The following is a 27,427-nucleotide window of genomic DNA, read 5'->3' on the forward strand; positions in this document are numbered from 1 at the left end:
AACGTTAACTCCAAAAGGGTTAAACAGAAAGCGCAGAGCACGGTTACAGAAAAGTTTCCTCTGCAGGGGAGTCGGGCATCTGGTGAACGCCCATCCCTCTCTGCGCAGCCACATTAACAACAATGCTTTGACAGCATTGGCAATATTTCAGCCGTTGTCTGTTGTCAAGCGGGGTTACGTTGGTTTTGTTTTTGATATTCCTGACACATTCAGACGGTCCCTTACTAAGAGCTCCGTGCGAGCTCTCCCGGTTAAACGCGTATTGCGAGGGCTTAAACGGAGCAGTGCTCATAATGTCGAGCGAAAAAAAGTGTTCCCCTTCGGGGGGAACTTCAGCACTATAAGTGGATTTGATTGTAAAATCCACGCATTGGGAGGTTCGGTTCAGAAGCTACTCGTCTGAAAGAGTATTGAACGGGCCAATTAAGAATGAATTGGCAGCGCAAGCCTGCGCAGGTGAGCGGCATGAGCAATCAACTGAGTATATAAGCTCACCTGGCGCCAGCAGACGCTATCCTTTTTCGCTTCAGAGACTTTCTGATCGAGTCGATGAGGGTTCCTCCTGCTGTGACCAGCGATTCTGAGCGAACGAGAGCATTCTCCTGGTCCAGAGTGTGTACACGCAGTGGCAGACGGTCGAGCTGGGTTTCTCCCTTGCCTGGCGTTCTTTGGGTCCGGTCCTCCAGAGCGGTGCGTATAAAGTTGCAAACTTCACAGAAAGAGCAACACAGTCGTGCAGCACGTCCTTATCAGGACGGCGCTCCGACTGTGCGTTTCTGGATGCGGTGGTTTCCTGTCCTCGGATGATGGGCGCGGGCACTGCGTTACATGTCTGGGGGTCCAGCATGTTAATGCGCTGCTCGCGGGCAGTTCATGTCGTCATTGCGATGCCATGACTGTTGCGCAAGATCGCGGTTAGCCTTTGCAAAAGGGCGAACCACCCCAGTTGTCCCCTGCTCTGCAGCGGGCACTCGGGCAGATCTGAGGGTTTCAGCGAGAGATAATCCGTCGCCCACGGGCCCGCGGACCTCCCGCTCCTCTAAGCGCTCCATCCAAGCTTCGGGCGGGGGAAGCGATCCGTCTAACAGATGGTAGCCCTTACGCCCGATGACACCGGAGACCAGATGTCCACCGCGGCATCGGAGGGTGGGCTTTTATTGTCCGATGATGATCCAGACCCGCTCGCCCCCTTCGGGCTGGTGAGCGCTGTCACTACGGATCCTGAAACGGACATGTTAGCCGTGCTTTCCCGGGCTGCTTCGGCCGTGGGTTGGAGATGGTTTATCCCCCAGCTCCGTGGCCGGACCGACTAGAGGGGCGTTCCCTTCTTCCCGGAGGTGCACAGTAGGCTCACGCGGTCTTGTAAAGCACTTTTTTCTGCTCGTGCTGCGTGTTCCTCCACCCTAACCACTCTTGACGGTGAAACAGCCAGGGGGTATGTGGCGATTCCTCAGGTTGAGTGCGCGATGGCGGTAAATCCGCGCGGCGCCTCTTCTTGGCGGGGTCCGCCTCGTCTCCCATCCAAAGCCTGTAAGTTATCTACCTCCCTCGGAGCTAGAGCTTACATAGCTGCGGGCCAGGCTGCTTCCGCCTTGCATGCGATAGCCACCTACCAGCGCTACCAAGCGCAGGCGCTGGCCGAGCTGCACGAGGGTGGGTCCAATCCAGGCTTACGAGCTTCGCACCGCCGCCGACTTGGCTCTTCGGACTACTGAGTCCGCTGCGTGTGCGTTGGGGAGGACGATGTCCACATTAATGGTCCAGGAGCGCCACCCCTGGCTGATATGCGCAAAGTCGATAAAGTCCGCTTTCTTGACTTCCCCATATCCCCAGCCAGGTTCGGCGACACTGTCTGTGAATTCACCCAGGAATTCAAGGCGGTGAGAGAGCAGTTGGTGGGTGATGTCTTATCGGCGGTCCGTAGCCCGCTCCGCCCGCCGTGCCATTCATACCTGCTCCTCGCCGAAGGCGCCCGCCTACGAGAGCTGCTCCGCCCCCGCACACGCCTCTGGCGAAGCGAGCGCGTCGGGCACCTCGGAAGCAGGCAGCCCCCCTGCCCAGAACGCCGCTAAGTCCGGCAACGGACCGCGAAGCGCCCCTGGGACAGGCCATCTGGAGAAGAGGGAACTTGCTCTTTCCCCGCTGGAGGGCGGGGCCCTATTTCCAACGGCACTTTTTACTGCCATGAAAACATTATGAAAGGGCACTTTTCACTTCCCCAGATGTGACAGCTCGAAATCTGCCAGTCTGGGACGCTATGCTTTCTAGCTTGCAGATTCGGTGCGTTTCGCCAGTGGCTCACGAGCGCTGGGAGGACGGTCTCCTTTCTCCCACCCCTCGAGCCTCCCCTCCGGAGCTCGGGTTTGGAGTGAGAGCAAATATCTCACCTCCAGCTTTTCCGTGGGACCCGCGAGCTTCCCGGATCAGCACACCCACTCCGCGCTGCCCCACTGCTGGTACGTCAGCGATTGTAGCGATGAGTCCATTAGCGAGAGCTCTGCCTGCCTGGTTAGCGCGGGCCAGCTCTTCGCGGTGGCTCATACGCACAATCAGACTCGGCTATGCGATTCAGTTCGCGAAACGGCCCCCCAAGTCACGGGTGTGTATTCACCAGGGTCAGCCCCCTGTCCGCCCCTTGTCTTCGCCCTCCTGGGATGCAATCGAGCCGCTCCCTCCAGCCGAGATGGAGAGCGGGTTTTACAGCCCACGCTTCATCGTGTCCAAAAAGAGCGGTGGGTCACGGCCAATCCTAGATCTGCGCGTTTTGAACCGCTGCCTGCACAAGCTGCCGTTCAGAATGCTCACGCAGAAGCGCATCCTCCGGTGCGTTCGTCCTCTGGGTTGGTCTGCAGCATTAGACCTGATGATGGACGCGTATTTCCATGTCTCCACTCTTCCTCGCCACCGACAGTTTCTGCGGTTGCGTTTGAAGGTCGAGCTTGGCAATACAAAGCCCTCCCCTTCGGGCTCTCTCTGTCTCTCTGTCTTCGGCTCGCGGGCATCTGCATACTCAATTCTTTACGACTGGCTGATTTTTGCCCTCTCTCGGAGCAGTTGATTATGCACAGAGACAAAGTGCTCTGGCACTTCCACCTGTGGGGGTTTCAGGTCAACCGAGAAAAGAGCAAACTCGCCTCCGTGCAGAGGATCTCTTCTCTCGGGCTGGAGCTGGACTCGGTCACCATGGCAGCGCGCCTCTCCGGAGAGCGCGCTCAGCTGATGCTGTACTGTCTGAGAGAGCTCGACAGTAAAATAGTGGTCCCACTGAAACTATTTCAGAGGCTCCTGGGGCATATGGCATCCGCAGCCGCTTCATGCCGCTCGGATTATTCTATATGAGACCACTTCAGCACTGGCTTCACGATCGAGTCCCCAGACGCGCATGGCACGCGCGCGCACACCGAGTCTCTGTTACTGCGCTGTGTCGCCGCGCCCTCAGCCCTTGGAGCGACCCCTCGTTCCTACAGGCCTGGGTGTCTCTAGAACAGGCGTCCAGTCTTGTTGTCGTTTCAGCAGACACTTCCAACACGGGCTGGGGGGCTGTGCGTTGCGGGCATGCGGCTGCGGACCTGTGGAAAGGTACCCAGTTGCATTGGCATATCGCCTGGAGCTGTTGGCAGTGTTCCTCGCTCTCCACCGTTTTTTTCCGGTGCTGGAGCGGCAACACGTGCTGGTCAGGACGGACAGTACGGCGGCGGTGGCGTATATCAGCCGTATAGGGGGTATGCGCTCTCGCCGCATGTCTCAGCTCGCCCGCCGTCTGCTCCTCTGGAGTCATCCGCGGCTGAAATCGCTGCACGCCATTCATATTCAGGCAAGCTCAACCGTGCAGCCGATGCGCTCTCACGGCAGCCTTGCGTCCTGGAGAATGGAGACTCCACCCCGAGTCTGTTCAGCTGATATGGGCGCGATTCGGGGAAGCCCAGATCGATCTGTTGCTTCCCCCGAGATCGCTCATTGCCAGTTGTTCTTTCCCTGACCGAGTGCTCTCGGCACGGATGCACTGGCTTACAGCTGGCCTCGGGGCACGCGCAAATACGCGTTTCCCCCAGTGAGCCTGCTCGCGCAGTTACTGTGCAAGGTCAGGAAGAGGACGAGGAACAGGTTGCTGGTTGCGCCCCTCTGGCTCAACCGGACCTGGATGTCAGAGCTCTCCCTCGCGATAGCCCTCCCCTGGCAGTCCCTTCGAGAGAGCACCTACTCTCTCAGGGACAGGGCACCACCTGGCACCCTCGCCCATCTTTGAAGAGATTTTAGACGCGAGGAAGACTTAGGTAACCTCCGATCGCGGTGGCTAATACCGTCACTCGGGCTAGAGCCCCCTCCCCGAGCGCGCCTATGCCCTGACGTGGAGTCTATTCACTGAATGGTGTGTCTCTCGCTGAGAAGACCCCCGTAATTTGCCAGATCAGCGTTGTGCTTTCTTTACGCCGAGAGAAGTTGGAGAGCAGGCTGTCGCCCTCCACACTCAAGGTTACGTGGCTGCCATCTCTGCTCTCATAACGCGGTGGCTGGCAGCACCGTGGGAACGCATAACCTCATCATCCGGTTCCTCAGGGGCGTTAAGCGAATTAATCCACCCCGCCCCCTCTCATGCCCTCTTAGGATCTCGCCCTCGCTACACAAGCCGCGTCAGATCCCTTCGATCCTCGACTCAGTATCTTTCTGTCCCTGAAGACAGCTCTGCTGGTCGCGTTGATATCGATTAGAGGGTCGGGGACCCGGAGGCATTTTTCGGTCAGTGACTCGTGCCTGTAATTGGGCTGGCTTCTCTCACGTCCTGAGACCCCGCCCGCGATATGTGCCCAAGGTTCCTACCACTCCGTTTAATACGAGGTAGTGAGCCTGCAAGCGCTGCCCTCGGAGGAGGCAGACCCAGCCCTTCTTATGGTCCAGTTCGCGTTTTGCGTATTATCCGGACCGCACTCAGAGTTTAGATCATCTGAGCAGCTCTTCGTCTGTTATAGCGGTCGGCAGCAGGGAAGTGCCGTACCGAAATAAGTTCCCACTAGATTGTGGATGCCTTTCTTTCACTATCAGAGCCGAGATGAGCCGCGTCCCCCGAGAGCGCGTGCGCACTCCACTCGGAGCTTTGCATCCTCTCGAGCGCGCGCACGCGGCGCCCCTCTAACAGACTTCTGTAGAGCTGCGGGCTGGGTGACACCCAACACATTTGCAAGGTTTTACAATCTGCGAGTGGAGCCGGTTTCCTCAAGGGTATTAGGTAACCCTTGGTGATTGAGGAAACAATTCGGTAGGGTGTTGAAACACGCTTGCTGCGCCATTTTCCCTAACACGGAGATACGTGCGCCTTTTTATCTGTCAGTAAAGTTCCCCGTCAGGTGAGCCCTGCAGATTCCTCCGTGGCCCCCAGCACTGACTCAGCGGAGGAGTCACTTGCTGGCCCACTACGTTGTAGGTCTGCACGCTGGTCAGCCCGCGTTTTGGGTTAAGGTGCCTGCTATGCGCGATCCCCACTAGGCGATCCCATATGCTTATTCCGCCACGGTTAAGTCCCCCCCCTGGGCGGACCCGTGTCTTCCCTCCCCGCTAACCACTCTTTTGCTATGCGTACTCCCCCTTTTTAGGGCTAGTCCATATGTAAATTCTGCCATCTATCCCCCCTTGGGTAACGGATGGCCTCCGCAGCGTCCTCCCTATCGGGATTGCACGCTTCCCAACGTACTGTCGTATTTTCCTAGAATTATCTAGATGCTCACGACTTCCCAAAAAATATATATAAATCCGTAAAACTTCTGTTGAAGTAGGATAAATTAGGGCCAGGGACACGTTGGAGGACCGCGCCCCCCATGATGTGGGTGCGTCACGCTTGCTTGACTATCTCCTCATCGGGGGTGTTGGTAAGGTGCAGTCATTATGGCGCTTTCAATGGGCTCCCAATGCGTGGATTTTACAATCAAATCCACTTATAGTGCTGAAGTTCCCCCCGAAGGGGAACGTTCGAGGTTACTAAAGTAACCCTTCGTTCCCCGAGGAGGGGAACGGAAGCACTATACTCCGTCGCCATAATGACTGTCCCTTAGCTGTTGAAAGTCTCTTCAGCTTAAAAAGGATAGCGTCTGCTGGCGCCAGGTGAGCTTATATACTCAGTTGATTGCTCATGCCGCTCACCTGCGCAGGCTTGCGCTGCCAATTCATTCTTAATTGGCCTGTTCAATACTCTTTCAGACGAGTAGCTTCTGAACCGAACCTCCCAATGCGTGGATTTTACAATCAAATCCACTTATAGTGCTTCCGTTCCCCTCCTCGGGGAACGAAGGGTTACTTTAGTAACCTCGAACGTTTCCTCACGTTCTTCTTCAACAAGCTCAACTTTTGCAGGCACGGGTGACGTTATTGGAAAGGTAGTCACGGGGTGTGTCGCGATTCTCCCTTATCACACACGATTTCGATTTCATATCGTGTATCGTTACAGCCCTAATATATATATATATATATATATATATATATATATATATATATATATATATATATATATATATGTAGAGGACAAACTAGCCAGACAGTAGTGTGTGAATTGTGGATTAAATAAAAATAAAAAAAGGCTATATTTGTTTTTGTTTTTTGTCATTAATGTTTTAATAGACTTTATTACACTCACAAAATGACGTTTGTTGTTTTTTCAAGCTTCTTATTTCACTTGAGCTTAAACAACACAATTCTTGTTTTTTTTTTTTTTTGGAACAACTTATGTTCAATCCACTTACATTTTTAAATAAAAATAAGTTACCTAATTCCTTCATGCTGTGTCAACACAAACCGATTGTGTGGAGCGCAGCATTATTTACAGTGTAGGTAGAACTGTAGTCTGAGATACGAACGAAAGCAAGTGATACATCAAAGTTTTGATTTAAAAATGGTGTCATGTTTGGTATCATTTTAAATGTCTCTGCGTAATTGGTAAAATGGTCTTAATTTCACTGTAATATTTCACTTGTATATGTTGATTTGGTTTTTGGCTTTGATAAGATCTTTGCCAGATGCTCCCCCTCCTTAGAGATGATTTACTCCTCAAATTAACCAGGCAAGGGTCTCGGAGACCCTTTTATTGTCTTAAATGTATGGCTGTTTGCTCTAAGTTGAGTATTTAAGGTAAATTTGTACAAATAAAATTGGGATCTTGTAGGCAAGACACCCCGTTGGAGCATCTCTGAGACTTATGCTGCATCATACTTCTCTGTTAAGGTAAGCATCTCTAGCTCTTTGATTTATCAATGAGTAATGGATGTTGTATTTTTGCAGTATCATCTCTTAATTGGCTTTTCGATTGTTTTATTATGTAACTGGTCTAGTACAATTTTACCTGACAAATAAAATGTTGTTTTAATTCATCGTGAATTTTCCTGAAATATTTTTATATCCAGTAGATTAAGTGGAGTCTTGCGCTACCTGTATATGACTTTTGATTTAAAGACACATTTGACTGTTCGGAGCAGTGTGGCACGACAGCATGGAGATCTTTAATCATCTAATCACTGAAAGTAGCAAGGGGCATGGACTTGGCTAAATTTTCTATACTTTTAGGAATGAGTGAGCAGTTTGCAACCAGCCTATTTGAATATTAGTTAATCCTGCACCCTTTGACTTATTTTAGAGTGTAGACATACTGTCCTTGAAAGGACATAAAAACCCGGGGTGTCTGGTCCCTAATGAACGTATAACTGAAGAGTAAGGGAACATATATAAATTAAAACTCTAAATTAAGTCCTAAATAATGAATGTGATCAGTTCTTACAATTACCTGACAAAATTCAAAGCTAAAAAATAAATATAAATAATATAAATAAATTCTAACAAATAACAAAATTATTTTCAGAGGCACTAGAAAAGGCTTACATGTATTTAACCTTCGACCATGCTGTTAGTTTTGTCATGGGCTAATAGATGGACTTCTACGCTATACCAGATAAAAGATGGCTTAATTTGTGCTCAGATTTTTGTAACAATAACATTATGCATGTATACGTAAAAGCAATTGCATTTAAAGTTGAAGTTTTAAAAAAGAAAAAAATATATCAATATTGAATCAATGTGAGTATTTTTAATGCTGGGTAATGAATAAATTATCAACATTTATTTAATATAAGTAATTTTAACAATGGCAAGTTATTGAATCATCAATATTAAATAAATGTAAGTTTTTTTCAATGTTGGGAAAGTGGAAAATTATCAACATTTACTTAATATCTGTATTTTCAACATAGGTAAATTATTGAATTATCAGCACTGATTCACTGGAATTAATTTCAATGTTAAGAAATCTGTAAATTATCAACATTTATTCAATGTAAGTATTTTCAACAAAAGTAAATAACCAAAACATCAACATTAATTCAATGTAAGTATTTCCAATGTTACGAAATGAGTAAATTATCAACATTGGTTAAATTTAGGGGCGAGGCAGTGGTGCGGTACTGCTGTCGCCTCACAGTAAGAAGATCGCTGGGTCGCTCTTTCGAACCTCGGCTCAAATTGGTGTATCTTCTCTGGTTTCTCCCACAGTCCAAAGACTTGTGGTACAGGTGAATTGGGTAGGCTAAATTGTCTGTAATGGATGAGTGTGTGTGTGAATGTGTGTGGATATTTCCCAGAGATGGGTTGCGGCTGGAAGGGCATCCGCTGCGTAAAAACTTGCTGGATAAGTTGGCGGTTCATTCCGCTGTGGCGACCCCGGATTAATAAAGGGACTAAGCCGACAAGAAAATGAATGAATGAATGGTTCAATTTAGGTATTTACAACAATGGTAAGTGATTAAATTATCAATGTTGATTCCAAATATAAATTAATGCTGAATATTCAACCTCAACCAAAATGATGATTCTGATAGAATTTTAACAGTAAATCAATGCCTGTCTGCTATCTGGGACACATTGATTTCTTATTTGAGAGTGCATTTTGTTTTATTATTTGATCATTTGATTTATTATTTGGGTAGTTGTTTGAAAATTTCGATTTATTATTAAATGTTTAGACATATACGTACATAACCATTAAATACAAATTAAAAGTTCACATGTGAGAAGCGTTCCTTTTGTAGGGTGAACTAGGTAAATGTGAGATGAAATTTCATATTAAAAGCAGTTGTGGGTGTACTCACACTAAGCATGTACTTACACTAGGCCATCTGAACCATGTATTACATTTTGTATAGGCCTTTAGCATTTGTTGATTTTAATTTAGTTTTAATTTATTTTCAGAAAAGTTTAAAGAATGCAAAATTAAACATTTCATTGACAGATATTTAAAATAAACTAACCATACAAATTTAAATTTTGGTTTTGAATGCTATTCAATGAATATCTGAGAACAGACAAACCATTTAAACACATTTAAATACATCACTCTAATTTATTTTAACCAGAAACTGGCAAATGACTCACAAAATAAATATAGAGATAAAAAAAACTATCAAACATATAACAAAACAGGGCTACATAAATGTTTATTTTTCTTATTGTAACTGAGAAGCAAGGAAAGTAAGAATTAATGATTACAAACAAGTTTGTTTATGATAGATTTAAGATGTTTATGTTTTATTTAATGTAAATATATTCTGGTTGCTATATTTTTGAAGACTCTCAAAATATATAAAAAATATATTTAAATTATTATATATCATATCATTTTAAAAGTAAAACAGACACAGATTGGATTGGTGTGTTTAAAAAGAAAAGGCCTTAATAATAAGTACCTGAACAAAGTAATGGCTTCACTGCAGAATAAATCTCATACAGAATCATTCCCCTAATAGAGCTATCCTTTTGTCTGTTTGAAGCCAAGGGTATTATTTAATAAGAGCAAGTGACGTGGAAAAAGATTTTATTTGGACATGAGGTGGGCAGTCCATCATGTGATGACTCTAAGAGATGCTGTTGTTGTAGTTTATACAGTCACCAAACGAGGAGGAATTCTGTTAGGAATGAAACAAAGAGACTCTTTCATGGCATGATTTGCCATGCATTATGATCATTTAAAAAAGGTCATGAGAAAAGGGCTCACATGCTTATCTTTAGTCATGCCCTTATGAATCATGTGATCTTGTTTCTGAGAAGGTTATACACAAAGCTGTTGCTATCATTTAGGCTCATTTTTGCAAACTGTCTTCCTTGGTTTTAAATTGATAACAGTAAGGCTTGTGGGAAGAAAAAGCTTCTTTTTTTTTTCTGAAACAACGCTACTATTCACCATTAATATAGAGACAAAGAATGCAACAACGCTACATTTTATGTGAGACATTTTATTTTACATTTAAGATCCATATGTAATTTTGTTTCATCCTTAAAGATAATAGTAAAACCAGATCACATATCTGAATCCTACAAGACAAACAAACATTTCAAACCAAACAACAACACCATTAATAATAAAAGTGAAATTGTGTTGATTTAATCATAACTAGTTGATTTAATTATAGGGCATGTGATGATCAGCCTAAATGAAATAATTAAGCTACTAAACTATTTTATTGGTAAATGTGAGTAAACTACAGCAGTTAAAATAAACTAGCAAATTATAATAAATCTACATAAGTTATTAATCTTATTTTTTGTCAAAATTTTAAAATCAAAAGCTGTATATATTAAGATTAGTTGCTCATTATATCATTGTTAGTACTTAATGCTGTAACTGAGACTAGGACATGGACAGAAAAAATAACTGCAAATAGTGTAATCAGTGATTTACACTGTCATATGTTTTTCTACCTTTACAGTAAAAAATAATTTATTTGCAACAAATTTAGGATACAAATCTTACATAATAGATGGACAACAGAACAAAAATTGAAATACTATAGACAAGATTTTTAAAAGAAGCTGAACAGCACAGCGGGATTTATAACACACGATTAAGAAATAGGCAACATGCTCAAGGCTTCGAGACATGGAGATTAGCATGTAGACTACTCAAATCCCTTGCTGCACCCATGCAATAAGCTTGTTGACTTGAAATGTCCTTTTGGGCAACTACTTATTTTTTCACTTAAAACAAGCATTGTTGTTATAATAATTTGCTTTAAAGACATTAGGATATTTTTAAAATGTCCAGAGAACTGTACATGTGATGTGCATTTAAGAGATTACAGTCAAATGTGGTCTAACATTTCTATTTTGTTCCTAAAGCATAAATGTATGAATAAAAGTTAAATGTGTGAAACAAAAGACTTTTGTTTTAACCTTCTCATAACAGCTCAGTCTTAAACATGATCATTATTCATCTGTAGATGCTGAATGTTAATTCAAATGAATTAAAAAAAACAAACTACTACTCAAATGCTTGCATAGAAATCATGACATGACACATCATGAATACAAAGGGGAGTCCATATGTGCTTATGAAAATTGCAAGCTGATCAATAGTTTTAGATCTCTTTATGAAACATTATCAATAAATGTACACCTGTCAGCATCTTTCTCATGAAAACTTGGCATTATCAAGACAGCATAACTTGTCATGAATATGCTATAAACATGATATATCAGATATCAAAGATGATAAACAAACTACTTTAAATTTACATTAATTTAAATATATCAATATTAATATACAATTTTATGGAACAAAATCAATGACAAAAGTCTTGAATTAAAAAGCTTGTTGAATAGCACAAACTGAAAAAAATAATACACCGTATTAACAAGTTCTTGCATTTTAATGACTTGAATTCCAGGGTTTGTATTTGTAGGTCCTGAAATTTAACATAGCTGTTTATTTAAGCTGTGAATTTTTCAATGAAAAATATTTCAAACATGTTTTCATACTTAAAAATTAAATAATTCATATTCAATTTCCAGATTTCACTTACGAAATATTCAATACCCTTTAAAAATACAATGTATAATATTCAAAATGTCATTTTCAGTTCATTTTATTTCAGTTCAAATATTCGCTTCCATAAATTCAGTGGCTCAAATTCGACTGTTAAAATTCAACATTACATCCGGGAACTGCAGGAAAAGCAATAGATTGCAGATTGAAGATCGTCAGCTGCTCTAGCTTTCACCAGCAGGTGGAGATGGAATAATGTAAGATTTTTAACCCAGTAAACATGCGAGAAAAAAGCTAATAAAGGCACAAAAGTAGTATTTAATATTAATATCAATGCCTTGGACATTATATATGATAAAAAGTATGAGTAAAATGAGTAAATGAGGTTTTAGTCATCTATTTAATTGCCCTTATGTAACGGAAGCCAGCTGGTGATCGCATAAAGCTCACTCCTTGGATCCAGGGACAGACATTCTGCAATCTGTAGCATCCTCAGAGCATTTGTCTTCCATGCCGGTATCGCCGGCTCGCTCCCTGCTCGGACCGGTGCGGTTACACATAAACCATCTTTTGATGAATATGATGTTACACATTCTCTATCTTTATTAACTCTTTCTTCCATAGACGTGAAGTATTATTTTGACAGCTAAAGAATACAAACATAAGAGAAACAGGAGAGGAAATCTTATAATAATACAAAATAGATAAACGAGGAACAATTAAGAACGAAGATATTCAAAACCAACAGTTAAACAAAAACCAAAAGTAACAAAACAGTTTTTTCAATAAGTCATCTGTGATTCTAAATTAACATTTCTATTTTCTCTTATTTTTTTCTAGGTTTTGGGGTTCTGCCATGGTTAAACATTTGCAAAATATCTTTAGTTTGTCCAAATTATTATTTTATTGTTATGTAGCCTATAAGCGAGAAAAAAGTATTAACGCAAAAGTGGCAATGTTGCAGCCAATTATAAGTAATCAAATGAGTCGCCTGTGGTTTGATAATAGGGCTATCATAACTGACTTTAATTATTTTTCAGTATAAAATAAGAAATTCCTTCTCTGAACAGTTTTTATTGTAGTCTAATAACTTTTCAGCGACAGTTGTATTTTATGATTAGCAATGTTGATCTTTTTTGCAGTTATTACACATCTAAACTTAATTAAACTGGATTGAATTTAATATAGTTGTCACTTCAGCTAGTTTCATAAGATTAATGTTTAAAATGTGTGGTTTAACATACATGGTTGAGTGGTTCGTGCAAAGCAGCTCAGTGTTCATCATCATGGGGTTATTACTGAGCTTTATTCGCCATCCACTGGAGAGAATGTATTTGCTCATTTATTCTATTAACTCTTTTCTGCAAGTCTGTTTTATGATATCACAAAGTCAAACCATTATGTTTTTATTTTATATTTTGAGATGATCATATTTAAATAAACAATTGCTAGGGTAGCTAATAGTTTCTTTTTTCTTGTTTTTTTTTTTTTTTAAATCAGTAGCCTATAAAATTATAATTTTTGCTTGACATAGTTATTGGTTTAGGATTCTCGATGCATTTTTGCTAAATGAGTGTTGGATAGTCATAAGCTTACACTAGTTAAATCAATTATATTATCAGAAATGACAGATATAAGAAAGCCATTAATATTCATCACTCTTTTTACAATTATACAAGCAACATTTTGAGCCAACGTCAGCTCCACTTTCGGAAATGGTAAACAGTGAGGTGTTATTCATATAAACCCAAGCCATGTCATGATTAATATAATAATCGAAACACTCTTGTAGGCTATATTCTTATGCTTGGCCAAATGTCACGACTTTCATTTTCACTTTACATAATTATGCACAAGCCCAGATATCATCTGAAACTTCAGAAGAATTCCCATCATATATTGGCAGCCATCCAGCATCTCTTAACCAGTTTGATGTGCGGCGCTGGCTCTGACCGGCCACCGGAGCTCGTGGCCACTCATTCGACTTTGTCGTGTGCAAGCCGCAAAGCACAGGTATGAAAATGCCAATCATTTCCTTCATTCATCAATTCATTAATTTTCCTTCTGCTTAGTCTCTATTCTAGAGGAAAAACTATTAATCTGGACAAACTAAAGACATTTTGCAAACGTTTAACCGTGGCATAAAATAAATGTCATAAAATAATAATATTAACAATCATAATAATAATTTAAATAATGAAAATATATAACCTATCCCAATCCTGACATATCTGCGTTTAAATAATAACTGAAGACGCTCCTTTAATGCATTCGCATGTTATGTTAAATTATTTTAAATTACACGCCCCATCCTTACCCAACCTTAAATCATACCTGAACTCTCTGTTTTTACAGTTCCAAGTAACTGTTTTGTGTGACATTCTCATAAAATCTCTCTGGTTTTGAATATCTTTGTACTTAATTGTTCCTCTGCAATGTTTATCTATTTTGTATAATTATAAGATTTCCTCTCCTGTTTCTCTTACGTTTGTATTCTTTAGCTGTCAAAATAATACTTCACGTCTATGGAAGAAAGAGTTAATAAAGATAGAGAATGTGTAACATCATATTCATCAAAAGATGGTTTATGTGTAACCACACCAGTCCGAGCAGGGAGCGAGCCGGCGATACCGGCATGGGAGACAAATGCTCCGAAGATGCAACAGATTGCAGAACGTCTGTCCCTGGATCCAAGGAGTGAAGTTTACGCAATCACCAGCTGGCTTCCGTTACATAAGGGCAAAAAATAGATGACTAAAATCTCATTTACTCATTTTACTCATACTTTTTATCATATATAATGTCCAAGGCATTGATATTAATATTAAATACTACTTTTGTGCCTTTATTAGCTTTTTTCTCGCATGTTTACTGGGTTAAAAATCTTACATTATTCCATCTCCACCTGCTGGTGAAAGCTAGAGCAGCTGGCGATCTTCAATCTGCAATCTATTGCTTTTCCTGCAGTTCCCGGATGTAATGTTGAATTTGAACAGTCGAATTTAAGCCTCTTATTTTATGGAAACGAATATTTGAACTGAAATAAAATGAACTGAAAATTACCTTTTGAATATTATACATTGTATTTTTTAAGGGTATTGAATATTTTGTAAGTGAAATCTGGAAATTGAATATGAATTATTGAATTTTAAGTATCAAAACGTGTTTGAAATATTTTTCATTGAAATATTCACAGCTTAAATAAACGGCTATGTTAATTTTCAGGACCTAAAAATACAAACCCTGGAATTCAAGTTATTAAAATGCAAGAACTTGTTAATACGGTGTATTATTTTTTTCAGTTTGTGCTATTCAACAAGCTTTTTATTTCAAGACTTTTGGCATTGATTTTGTTCCATACAATTTTAAATGTCATAAAAAACCATGAACAGGTATTAGAGAAATTAAATTACATATAAACCAAAAATACAGTGTTACAGTGATCTCATAGATGGCTATGAGCCTGTTGGCTTAGAGAGCAGGTAAATTACAGATCATTTGATTATTTGAATAACTCCTAAAACTGATTAGAAATACTGATGACGGGGAAAAAAATTATTTTGGTTGAAGGAAACATTATTGAAATGAAAAAGAACCATTACATTGTTACAAAAATATTTGACTTGTAACACCTACTCTTGAGTATTAACATTTAATGACATTTTAATAACAAAATCGAATTTGTATCCATGTAGTTGAGGTCAAAAAAAATATTAATGATGCAATTATAAAACAATTTGACATTGTTAACACTTTTAATGACAAATTGTTTTGACCAATTTAATTTGTACCACTGAAAAAGGTTTTCAAAAATATCTGTGACAAAATTATAATCCACATATGACAATCAAAGAGTCAAAACCTCATAAAGCTTAGTTTAAGTTTGATAATTAATCTGCTGAATGACCCTTAAAGACAGTTGTAAAGATATAAATGCCATAATTAAGAAGGTGTCATGACAGTCTTATGCAAACACCTTTAAAACAGGAACTTATATGTAATATGTATGCTTTTTTTAAACTTACAAGCACAATCTTAGATTTGCCTTTTATATCACCATTTTATGGTTCATGGTTTTATTTGCATAGTATTAAATGTTAAAGTAAATTTGTTGGCCATTGATACATGTAAGCATATCAGTGCCTAATTTGAAGTATACTTGTTGGAGACATGGCTGTTATGGCTGATCCTCGCTCTGTTACCTTCAGCTTTATGCAGGACTGTTTGTCATCCATGGCTAGTATTTCAGGAGGCAGACACCAGCAACACAGACATGACTGAACAAAACAGAAAAAATACATATTTATCATATAATGTACCAGGACAACATCAAGTAAATATAGAGTTAAACTAAATAATTTCTTAAATAGGGAGCTTAACAAATAAAATATAAATACTTTTGAAAACTGGATTTTACTATATATATATATATATATATATATATATATATATATATATATATATATATATATATATATATATATATATATATATATATATATATATATGTGTGTGTGTGTGTGTGTGTGTTAGTTTTATTTTATGTTTGCCATGATGAAAGTAAATAATATTTTACTAGATATTTTTCAACACACTTCTATACAGCTTAAAGTGACATTTAAAGACTTAACTAGGTTAATAGGTTAACTAGGCAGGATAGGGTAATTAGACAAGTTATTTTATAATGATTGTTTGTTCTGTAGACTATTGAGAAAAAAAAATGCCTAAGCGGGCTAATAATTATGTCCTTACAATGGTTAAAATTAACAACAGCAAAAAAAAATAAATATGACTTATTCCAGAAGAAAAAAATATTATCAGACATACTGTGAAAACTTCTTTGCTGTTGCAGTTTTTTCCAATTGTTTACACACAATTACTTGTACTTCAGATACTGACTACAACATTATAAGTGATGCACCAACCTCCTGAACCAATTCTACTAAACTACAAGCACAATTCCTGCACTCAAATTGCATATTTAAAACACACTTTTTCCAAAACACAACACACAATTCTCTGCATTTGGCACAATTTTCATGCAAAAAATCTCTTTTCACAAGGAAATTGTAAAGTCAGTTGTCCTTCTTTGCATACTCACTCACCACCGCCCTGTAACTGTAACTGTATTCTGTAAATGCTTATGTTGATGGTATATGTAGACCACGTTATGTGCAACTTTTTGTCGATTGGGATGAACACTGTGTACACTGTCTTTGTGGGAAAAATAGAGTAAAATATATTTGGTACTGTGTATTTGTGTGTTTTGTATAAAAACAATATTCTGACATATTTTACAATGCACTAATGTAGGCTAATGTACTGTCTGTAGTAAGTGTAACACAAAAAAGGCTTACAGTAAGTCATTATGATAAATGGAGACGAAGCTGTCGGAGTGTTCAAATGTTCTTATAAATGTCTATTTATGTGATAGTTGGTGTGTGTCATTTGAAAACAAAATGCCATTTTGAAAAAAAATCACATTGTTTTGAACGTTGAGTTTCATTTTGCAGAAGAATTGAAGGGTTTTGCCCTATGTGTGTGTTATGTGATATGTGTGTAGAGTTCTGACAATATGAGACATGCTTTCAGAAAATGTGTGTAAACAATTGGGAAAAGCTGTAAACATCATTTGGGAAATATTTAAAAAAGAGAAAAATATTTAAAGGATGGCTAATAATTCTGACTTCAACTGTGTATGTTACATGAGTAGTTTTTTTGTTTACATTTACTTTTTTTCACTTACATGACATTGCATCTTTATTGTGCATCATACTAAAAAGATTCCTGTCTAGTACATGTTAGACAGCATACTCTCATAAAAGAGTTCAGTTGAGTGCAAACGTGTTTTATGTAAATAATCTCTTAAATGCAGGGACCTTCATGTATGACATAAAATGTATTATTTCTATTATACTCACATCAAAAAACTGGAAGCAGTATTATTTATTTTTTAAATTATATATATATATATATATATATATATATATATATATATATATATATATATATATATTAGTGCTGTCAATCGATAAAAAAAATTAACTAATTTAATCACACTTTTTTTGCAATTAATCATGATTAATCACATTTAAAAGACTGAAACTTGCAATTTTAGCTATTCAAATGTAAACACAAGACAAAAACTATTTAAATTCAAAATATAATTGTTCATTAGAATTTTTGTTTAATTTGTAACAAAGATTTCTTCATGTAAGCAACATACTTGAAATAAACCATCAAGATCCTGGCTTGACAGCCATATTTATTACAGAAATAAAAACACAGGCATGTTAGTGCCATTTGAATGTAAACATGTAAACCTTACCATGGTGCCTTACCATGTAAACAGCCATGTAAAACATTTTTGACTACCTTAAAGGACCACCAGAGTCCCGAAATGCGGAGGTTTTTCTTTCCGTTTGCCATGCAGTATCAAATTCAATTAAAACAAAAGTCGAAAGATTAAAAATTAAACATACAAAATTAGATGAAACGAGGAAACGCTGGATAACCGAGTAATGTGACATTAAATGTTTTATACTGAAACTTGTCTTCAAAAAGTGCTTCATTTGTCTTATCCATACTTCTGTGTATGTTGAACACACGTCAGCAACAACAGGAAAAAAAAACCTGCAACTGCGTTAATTGCATAAATTTTTTAACGTGTTAAATAATTCAAATTAATCGCATGCGTTAACGCACTAATTTTGACAGCACTAATATATATACCAGTTCTTGGAGGGCCTTAGCTATGCAGTTTTGTTTCAACCCTAATTAAACACACCTGATCAAACTAATTAAGTCCTTCATGCTTGTTTAAAACCTACACGTAATGTTGAAGCAGGGTTGGAACTAAAGTGTGCAGGTCAGCGGCCCTCCAGGAAGTGAGTTTGACACCCCTGCCTTACATCATAGCATCATCATTAAGCTTACTGAATTTGTTTGAACTTTGAACTTACTCTGAAGCAGCTCTTGAAGCGCTTGCTAACCATGTACAAAGCAATTGGGTTTATACATGAGTTCACTGATGCCATATTGATCCCAATATAATCAAGAACCAAGAAGAAACTACATGTAAACAAACACAGTTTGATTATTATTAAGAAGAACACAAAGTAAAATAATGAACATATTTGTTTTTACACTACATGTCAGAATTGTTGCGCTCCAATAGAAGGACATTGCAGTATTTTAACAAAAGCTTGTAAGACGAGATCCTACCTCAGAAGCTCACAACGGTTGGGGTCCCTTTCATCATAAATTGTACGTTGAAGAATACGACTAAGATGCAGTGGAAGCCAGCACAGTGCAAAGACTAGCACCAAACAGAAAACGGTTTTAGCCACCTCACGTCTCTGAATCATGTATAAGAAATAATAATAAGTAAATAAGTTTCCAATCATGTGAATTAGACATAAGTACATTAAATGATTATTACATATTTCAACTAATTAGCAGCAGAAAATATGATTATTATTTGTAAATAAGCTTATGTTTACTCTGAACAGTACTCATTCAGTAATACTCTGACCTGTTTTATGTGATCACTGAGTGCAATTTGGACTCCATTTTTTTTCCGAAGCATTTCACAGGTCATAAGAGTGTAAAATATGGCAGTACATGTCAATGGCATGCAGAAGTAGAAGCTGAAAAGCCACCAATCTTTGGCTTTCTTATAAAACTGTAATTTAAGAAAGATTAATTTAGGGTTGCAATTTTTAATTGTTAGGCAATTCAAATATATATATATATATATATATATATATATATATATATATATATATATATATATATATATATATATGTATAATATGCACAGGACATCTTTACTATATATGCAAACTGACCTGCATAAACTTGATTCTTTGCTTAGGGTGCAGAAGGCAAATCCTGAGCTGCTCTCCTTTGTAGTCCATTGTGATCATGTCAAAGGCAATGGCCTCTGGCACTGCAAGTATAATGGACAACACCCAAATCAGAATGATTTCAATGGCTGTCCATTTGGGAACACCAATGCCTTTGATGCGGTTCCAGGATGACACTGCTCGAAATCTTGGGAAAATGATTAGTGCCAGATGCAAAACTGATTAGTTAATAAATATTAAACAAAACAAGCAAATACAGTAAATTAAGAATACCTGTCTATGCTCAGTGCACACAAACTCAGAATTGTAATGCCAACTGATGTCTTTTGTATAAAAGGAACCAGTTTGCAAAGTCCAACACCAAATGGCCAATCTTTAGCCAGAAGCTGAAAAACAGGTACTTTTGTGTAAACATCTAAGAGCAAAATAAATAGTAAAATAATAATAACAAAAACATTGTTGTTGACTTCACAGTTTCAACTAAGATAAGATAATTTGTTTTTGGACCTTCAAGCTGTTTTGTATGAAATCATATGACGATTGCTTCTGTGAAATTTGACCTTTGAAATATGTATCTCATTGCAACTTTCAGATTTAACACCTCCAGATTAATATGGAAATGCAATATCCTCGTTGTAGTAGGCTATACTTTAAACGTATAGAAAGACAAAACAGTATTGCTAAATACTAAAAACATTTTATTGTTGTAATAAAAACATACTAAAATATAGTATACTGATGCCGGAAACTAGATTTTGAACTGGACGTAATGATTTTGTTTAGAAACTGAAGGGGGAAAAGCATATATCCTAATTCACACACTTGGAACAATTTATTTTACATACTGGAACGATCATGTCAGTGAAGAACTGGGTTTCAGATTTCAGAACTGTGATCTATAAATAATGTTACAAGTGGCAAATTAGGAACAACTCACAAAATAAAAATATATTTATTTATGTATTTATTAATTTTAACTTAAATACTAAATTAATTATTTGCGTTAAATAATACTTACCTTATACACATTGATGGGAATGTCTATCATGATGTGTAAGAGGTCCCCAAGCGCCAGACTTGCAATGAGAATATTTGGACCGTTCCGCATGCATTTGTTTTTATAAATGATTCTAAGCAGCGTGGAATTTCCGATTATACCAACTACAAATACAAGGCATGAAACCACGGTGTTAATATACTTGAAGGTGTCCCTGATTTCCGTGGGATCTGTACACATAGGAGGCAAAACTTTTGGTCGCCGAGGCATGGACTCGTTGATCTGGTTTCCTATTACAATCGTAGATTTTTGAGTTGGAGACAAAGGTCCCATGGAAAGCCGACTCTGATTAAAATCCTTTCCTTGAGCACTCATCACTGCAATGTGTTCAGTCAGGAGAAACAAAAAACAAAAAACGCATCTTGTTTCCATAATAATTTGGAAACGCATGACTATTTAACAGTCAGCACTGTTTTCTTTAGCATAACACAGATATCAACCCGTCTGTAGGCTAGAATTACAAAATCATTAATAAACCTATTGCAATAGTTTTCTATGCATGGTTCTTGCAGAAAAAGTCAAAATGAATACACGCACATGCACACAGACATTTGTTTAAAATGACAGCAGCGTTTCTTTCAAGGATTTTATCTTCTGTGCAGTTTCTCAGGAAACGACTCTTCTCTTTACTGGTTGTCTAAATACATTGACAGTCAAAGTGGACCAATGAGATGAAAGTGGGAGATAGGGATTATGTTGGTGTGGGTGTGATTAACAAATTTAAAAATAGCAACTGGAATAAAACCGGGACTATCCATTCTCATGCTCAAGATTATAAAATATGTGGTAGTATGAAAACATAATAGTAGTAAAATTTATTTTGCAATGTATTAAAACCGGGGCGGCACCACGGTGGCTCAGTGCCAGTGGTTGGAATTGTCACCTCAAAGCAAAATCTCATCTCAGCTGCAACAGGTAGGTTCTAAGCCGGCACACGACCGACCTTCAACGTTGAAATATGGTTGAAATACGGTCAAATGTATTATGTATAATGTCTTTACCGTTGAACAGTTTAAATTTTTTTGGTAAACCAGTCTGCATGACCAGTCAGTTGTTGTTTCAAAGTTGAAACAATGTTGAATAATAAACGGTTGAAAAAAGTTACAGAAATCCTTATATAAATCAACGTTGACATTTTTTTTTTTTTTTTGCATGATCTGTGTTGAATAAACATGGCTTCACTTCAACAACTTTCAAACGCACCTCAAAATTATACTGCTTCATAAAACAAGCACTCTCTAAAACAAAATGATTTAAATTTTTATATGAAAGTAAACATAGACATGATATAATTGAAGGCGCCTCGTTGTACGTTTCGATCCATTGCTCCGATACGTCAACGCTGTATGGAAGGCCGTTGGGGCCAAAACGTTAATGCCCATTGGGGCCAAAACGTGTGCTACTTACGTATTCTACACGCCATCTATACAATGATCTTGAACTCCTAAAATTACCTAGGCACAGCAAGCGGTAAACAGATGCAACTATTGCAGCTTGAACTAGAATGAGGAACTCGTTTCACTGTCAGAGATGTGTCGCGACACATGGGGTGCAAGGCAATGTCACTGATAATGTATTTTGCATTCATGACGTTCAAAGTTTGTGTTTGATTTTATTTATGACAATTAGTACATTTTATGTATAGTACCTTGGTAAAACGGTGTAAACAATAGGTCTCCGGCAGAAACGGTGACATAAACAAATGAATAACCATCCATAATTCAACACTATTGTGTCGGTGGACTAAATATGCTTGATAGGATATTTTTTCTGTGGACTCTTACCTTTCAAAATAAACTGTGATGCACAGCAATGAATGCGTGTGTGTATTGTTATTACATGATATGTACGCCATATCTAATAAGCGTTTTCTGCAAAACTATATATAAACTATATTATAAGCTTTCCATTGAAAAATAACTACACTCTCAGAAAAAAAGGTACAAAATTGTACCTTTTAGGGTACAAATGGCCCGTCACTGGGGTGGTACCCTTAAGGGTACAAATTTGTACCTCTATTTAAAGGTACAAAATTGTACCTTCTATATTTGTACCCTTTAAAGGACAATTTTGTACCCTAGACACTGAAGGTACAAAAATGTACCTTTTTATATTATATAGTATTTTCAGGGTACTGACCCAGGCATTTTGATCCTTTGGTGACTGCATGCACAAATAAATAAATAAAATATTTTGGTTCACAGATGTCCATTTTTATTTATTAATGTAGAAATATTTCATTACAACTCACAACTGAATGTGTTAAGAAATAAAATTACACAGCAAGTATAAAGCAGACATGTAAAACAGTAAAAATAACAATTTAGATAAGAATAAAAACTAAATAATCTACACTTAATACAAAGACCACAAGAAAACTGTTTAAGATTTATAAACACATTACACAGGCTACATCAAGTACTGCACTTTATAAAGTCCAAAGCAGAGGTGGGACAAAGTCATTGTTTGGCAAGTCACAAGTAAGTCTCAATTCATTGCCCTCAAGTCCCGAGTCAAGTCCCGAGTCAAGACAGGCAAGTCCCGAGTCAAGTCCCGAGTCAAAGGCAACAAGTCTCAAGTCAAGTCCAAAGTCCTGCAGTTTGATTTTCGAGTCTTTTCGAGTCTTTTTAACAGAAAAATAAAATATATACAGATTAGGTATGGTTGTAAGATCTGTATTAATTAAACAAACCTTTTTATGAAAGAACATTGCTCAGATATATAAAATACAAATGCAATTTTCTGAAAAAGTACTGAACAGTGCTGCGTCTCGTCTTCACAGCATAATGCACAAGAACGAGTTCCACCAAAAAAAGACTCCATTTTGCCTCACATCACACAGAAATTGCAGGTCTACTGCTGTCTAATTCATTAGGTTTAGTTGTGCTATGTTATGTCTTCGGTGATCAACTTGTGATTAACCAAAATTACATAACCTCAATGTGGTAGCAGTAGACCAACTCCTGTATATGCTGCAAAGTTAAATTGAGTGAAATTGGAATTTTGTCAATTGAATCTCGTGTGTGCTAAAGAGATGGAGTTGCAAATCTGTCTAGCAGCAATGTAAAATGGTAGCACATATTGTTAATGAAGTAGGCTACTTCATACAAACAATAACGTTGTTTTCTTCACATAGCGTTGAAGAGCTTTGCTCTCTACCTTGTGTGATGCTCGTGCACAGATTTCCTCTGTTTGTGGACAAAACTGATTGCGACTTCTCAAATATACGCTGCTCACGCGCAAATTTTCTCTCGCTCTCAAAGATGCACTGCTCACACACAAATTTTCTTGAGCGCTCTCAGATATTATATGCAAACTCACAATTTGTGTCGTGTTCCCTCTTCCTTTCATGCTTTTTGATATGATTCATATTGCTGCACTGTTTAATAACAATACCCAAAATACTAAAATAGACTTACATATTAAATGTTTAATCTAATAAACCATAACATTTTTGGTTGTTTTATATGATGAGATATTTTCAGTTTCAAACACTTAAAGACAGAGAATAGACCAGTGGTGCCCCCCTGAAAATTTGCTTAGGGGTGGCCAGAAGAGGCCAGCTTCGTCAGTGGCACCAATCGATCCACAATAATTTAGTGGCTGCTATTTATTTATTGAAATATTGCATTGTATTGCATTTATGCAAGTAGATTTAAATAAATAATGTCAACAGCAAAATCATATCGGGGTGGCTAGAGTTTACACAGGGGAAACACCCCTTGTAAAGGGGTTTACACCACTATAAGGCACCCCTGGAATAGATGTTGGATGTAAAGAATACATTTTATTTTAAAAGCATTTAAACAAAAACTAATGCAAGCGGAAATGTAACTGTGATAAAATAAGGAAACACTTGATAAGGTATTATAGCCTACTGTACTATTCACTCTTCAAATAAATCTCACTATCAATCTCATTTTATCATGGCAGCTAAAATAAAGTAAACTAGTGTCTGCTGGCTTCCACTTTGCTGATGAGATTGTGGAGGACATTTTCCATGTCATCCTCTTCATTTTGAGGAAAGCTGTTCCACAGGGCCCCTAAACACGTATATTGGCATGTACTGTGTTTTGAACAGTAGCCTACTACAGTAAAGAACTTCAATTGATCAGTTGTGGTAATACTATAGTTGCTATGGTAACACAAGTGTAATATAAACAAATTACCCAGTGCTGTATTATTTTACAATATAGGGTATTTTATACTACAAATCACTACACTTTACTGTAGTAAAACCACACTTTGTATTTTATCTGTTCACTATTGTTAATACTACTATAATAAGTATAATACAAGTATACAACAAGTATAATACTCAAAAACACTAGAATTTATTAAAGAATTTACCTTAACCTTTTAGTTTTTGGTGTATTGTAAATAAATAGTAAAGCAAGAAAGAAACCATATCAACATTCTTGGAATAACCCTTCGCTAAGCCTCGGCCTCCTTAGTTACTGTTGCTACGCCTGTCAAGCTTTCATGCCTGGCACATCTCTTACAGTGTGTATGCGCTGGTGTCAGACATTCCCAAGGATTTATTAGTCATTTTTGACAAACAGGTGAGATATCTGAGAAAGCCAGACAAAAGAGGACTGCAGTATACATTACAGGGGTATATTCACAACATAATAGCAACTGATTAGAGAATAATTTTATCAAAATTGAAGCAAGGTTAGCCTAGCAACCTCATATGCTGAACATTCAACAGCATAGTTCATGCACAGCAGGAGAGGTGAAATTATAAAATAATATAATAACCTAAGAAACTGATAGATTTGTGCCGAATATTAGCATCATTGACCCATAACAGTGTACAGTACCTATTACTGTCAGCATGTTTGTGTGCTCTTTATCCAGTTTTTATTCAAATTTGCAGTTAAGTGGAAGAAGAAAAAATTGAAATGCAAATCAAAGTATAAATAACAGAAGTGAACAAATAGATATTTCCTACCAGCAAATATTAGTGTATGTATTTATATGCGTTACAATGGCGAGGGTTTAAACTAAGCAGTGCTCATAATATCGAGTGGAAAAAAAGAAAAAGACCGCTGGTAAACATAACCTGCTTTTTTTTTTATAAGAACACAGTTTAGATCTGTTTAGGATAAGAGGAGTGTGAGTTATTGCCACCTATCACTGAATGTGAATATCGAAAACAAAATCAACTTAGCTGTTAACTCCTTTACCGCCCCTCACACCAAGTACACCCGTCTGCAGAGAGGGTGCTCGCTGCAGAGCCATTTGAGGAGAGCTGAGCTCCAGCGAGGGGGAGCATGAGCTGTCGCTCCTCCTCCTGTAAGCTGTTTTAATGCATACACCAACCCCACCCCTAACCCTACCCCCAGTGACATCACTCGTAGAAGAAGTGCAAAAAAGGTGGAGCTCAAGCTTAAGCTCCCCCTCGCTGGAGCTCAGCTCTCCTCAAATGGCTCTGCAGCGAGCACCACTTGCGTCTGCAGCCCGCAGATCGGGGCGGGGCTGAATATGGGGCGGAGCTGAATGTGCAGCCCCGCCCATAAATGGGCAAGACTGAACATGTCACTCCGCCCACAAGTCTTTCATTGGTTCATGGAAACAGACGTTGATGTAATGTATGCTTTCGATTCCGGTTTTCATCTCTGCATGGTAAGTACACATCTTCTGTCATGTAAATGGTCAAATTATAGTGCAGTACACCTCACGTATTATGTGTCATTTATTTAATTAAAGGCCTTTAAGGAGATATGAAGTTTTAAAGCCTAAAAAAAAATGTTTTCTGTGTTAGGGTTGGCGTTTTCCAGGTTGATCGTACAGTTGGTGGTTTTATTCACTTAGAAGAATAATGTAAACTTTAAAGAGTTTTGAGCAAAACAGTTCATCACATGAAGTTTATTAATATCAAAGATAACAAAATATATTTTTCTTTGTGGCATGTTCTCTAATTGATATACTCTGGTAATGTTAATGCTAAATATGTACAATATAAAACTTGATTCTTAACTTACTGATCTATACTACATTCTGTTTGCAGATCATTGGCATTGATATATATAGTCATCACTATGATTCCTGTGGAGCATATTCTCTGTTTTATTTTATTTTACCTCAGTTCTTTCTCTCTTTTGTTTTAATAGATTTGTGCATTTAATAATTTTTAATATATTTATTTACACTTCATGTTCTCTCTTTTTTTTTTTTTTTTTTACTTTATAACCCATGCATGAAACTTATGCAAAGGGGAATGTGAGGAGGGGCATGCCTAGTATAAACAAATTTAATTCTTTGAGTTTAACTTTAATATACTGTATGTTAAGCGACATGTTGATGATTGTTGGTTATTTTGTACAGATGCCGCCTGAGATCCTGTAGTGTATCCTACTGAGAGTTGTCACACAGGATGGTGATGGGACATTTCTGCAACTCTCACTGACATCCAGGACTTTCTGAGCAATTGTCATTCATTCATTCATTCATTCATTTTCTTGTCGGTTTTGTCCCTTTATTAATCCAGAGTCACAACAGCGGAATGGACTGCCAACTTATCCAGCAGGTTTTTACGCAGCGGATGCCCTTCCAGCCGCAACCCATCTTTGGGGAACATCCACACACACACACACTCATACACTACAGACAATTTAGCCTACCCAATTCACCTTTACCGCATGTCTTTGGACTGTGGGGGAAACCGGAGCACCCGGAGCAAACCCAGGCGAAGGCAGGGAGAACATGCAA

The 27,427-nt window shown here is 38.5% G+C and overlaps 1 protein-coding gene and 1 long non-coding RNA gene across 5 annotated transcripts; one reads left to right on the forward strand and one right to left on the reverse strand.

Annotated features, from left to right (window-relative positions):
* Positions 1–10,243: 10,243 nt before the first annotated feature.
* ednrba (endothelin receptor Ba) lies at positions 10,244–21,378 on the reverse strand. Of its 4 annotated transcripts, XM_087235150.1 has the most exons (8): positions 20,675–21,313; positions 19,930–20,042; positions 19,639–19,843; positions 19,323–19,472; positions 19,013–19,146; positions 18,751–18,859; positions 14,420–16,065; positions 10,244–12,314 (listed from the first exon to the last, which is right to left on the reverse strand). In XM_087235150.1, exons 1-7 carry the CDS (start codon positions 21,101–21,103, stop codon positions 15,925–15,927), a joined length of 1,281 nt encoding a protein of 426 aa, XP_087091276.1. In that variant the 5' UTR covers positions 21,104–21,313; the 3' UTR covers positions 10,244–12,314; positions 14,420–15,924.
* Positions 21,379–26,299: 4,921 nt separating this feature from the next.
* Positions 26,300–27,087, forward strand: LOC147846871 (uncharacterized). Its single transcript, XR_015476646.1, has 2 exons — positions 26,300–26,341; positions 27,044–27,087. It is a non-coding gene; the product is annotated as an uncharacterized LOC147846871 (long non-coding RNA).
* The last annotated feature ends 340 nt before the right edge of the window (positions 27,088–27,427 follow it).

Source organism: Danio rerio, chromosome 1 (genome assembly GCF_052040795.2).
Source record: "Danio rerio strain M-AB ecotype USA chromosome 1, GRCz13ab, whole genome shotgun sequence".
NCBI lineage: Eukaryota > Metazoa > Chordata > Actinopteri > Cypriniformes > Danionidae > Danio > Danio rerio.

Excerpts from the sequence above, each read along its gene's own strand:
- ednrba (XM_087235150.1), bottom strand. The coding sequence starts at position 21,103 with ATGCGTTTCCAAATTATTATGGAAACAAGATGCGTTTTTTGTTTTTTG. Across the intron at positions 19,844-19,929 it reads TGTGCACTGAGCATAGACAG|ATTTCGAGCAGTGTCATCCT; the intron begins GTATTCTTAATT and ends CATTTTCCCAAG. Across the intron at positions 16,066-18,750 it reads GCTTCAAGAGCTGCTTCAGA|TCATGTCTGTGTTGCTGGTG; the intron begins GTAAGTTCAAAG and ends TGTTTTGTTCAG.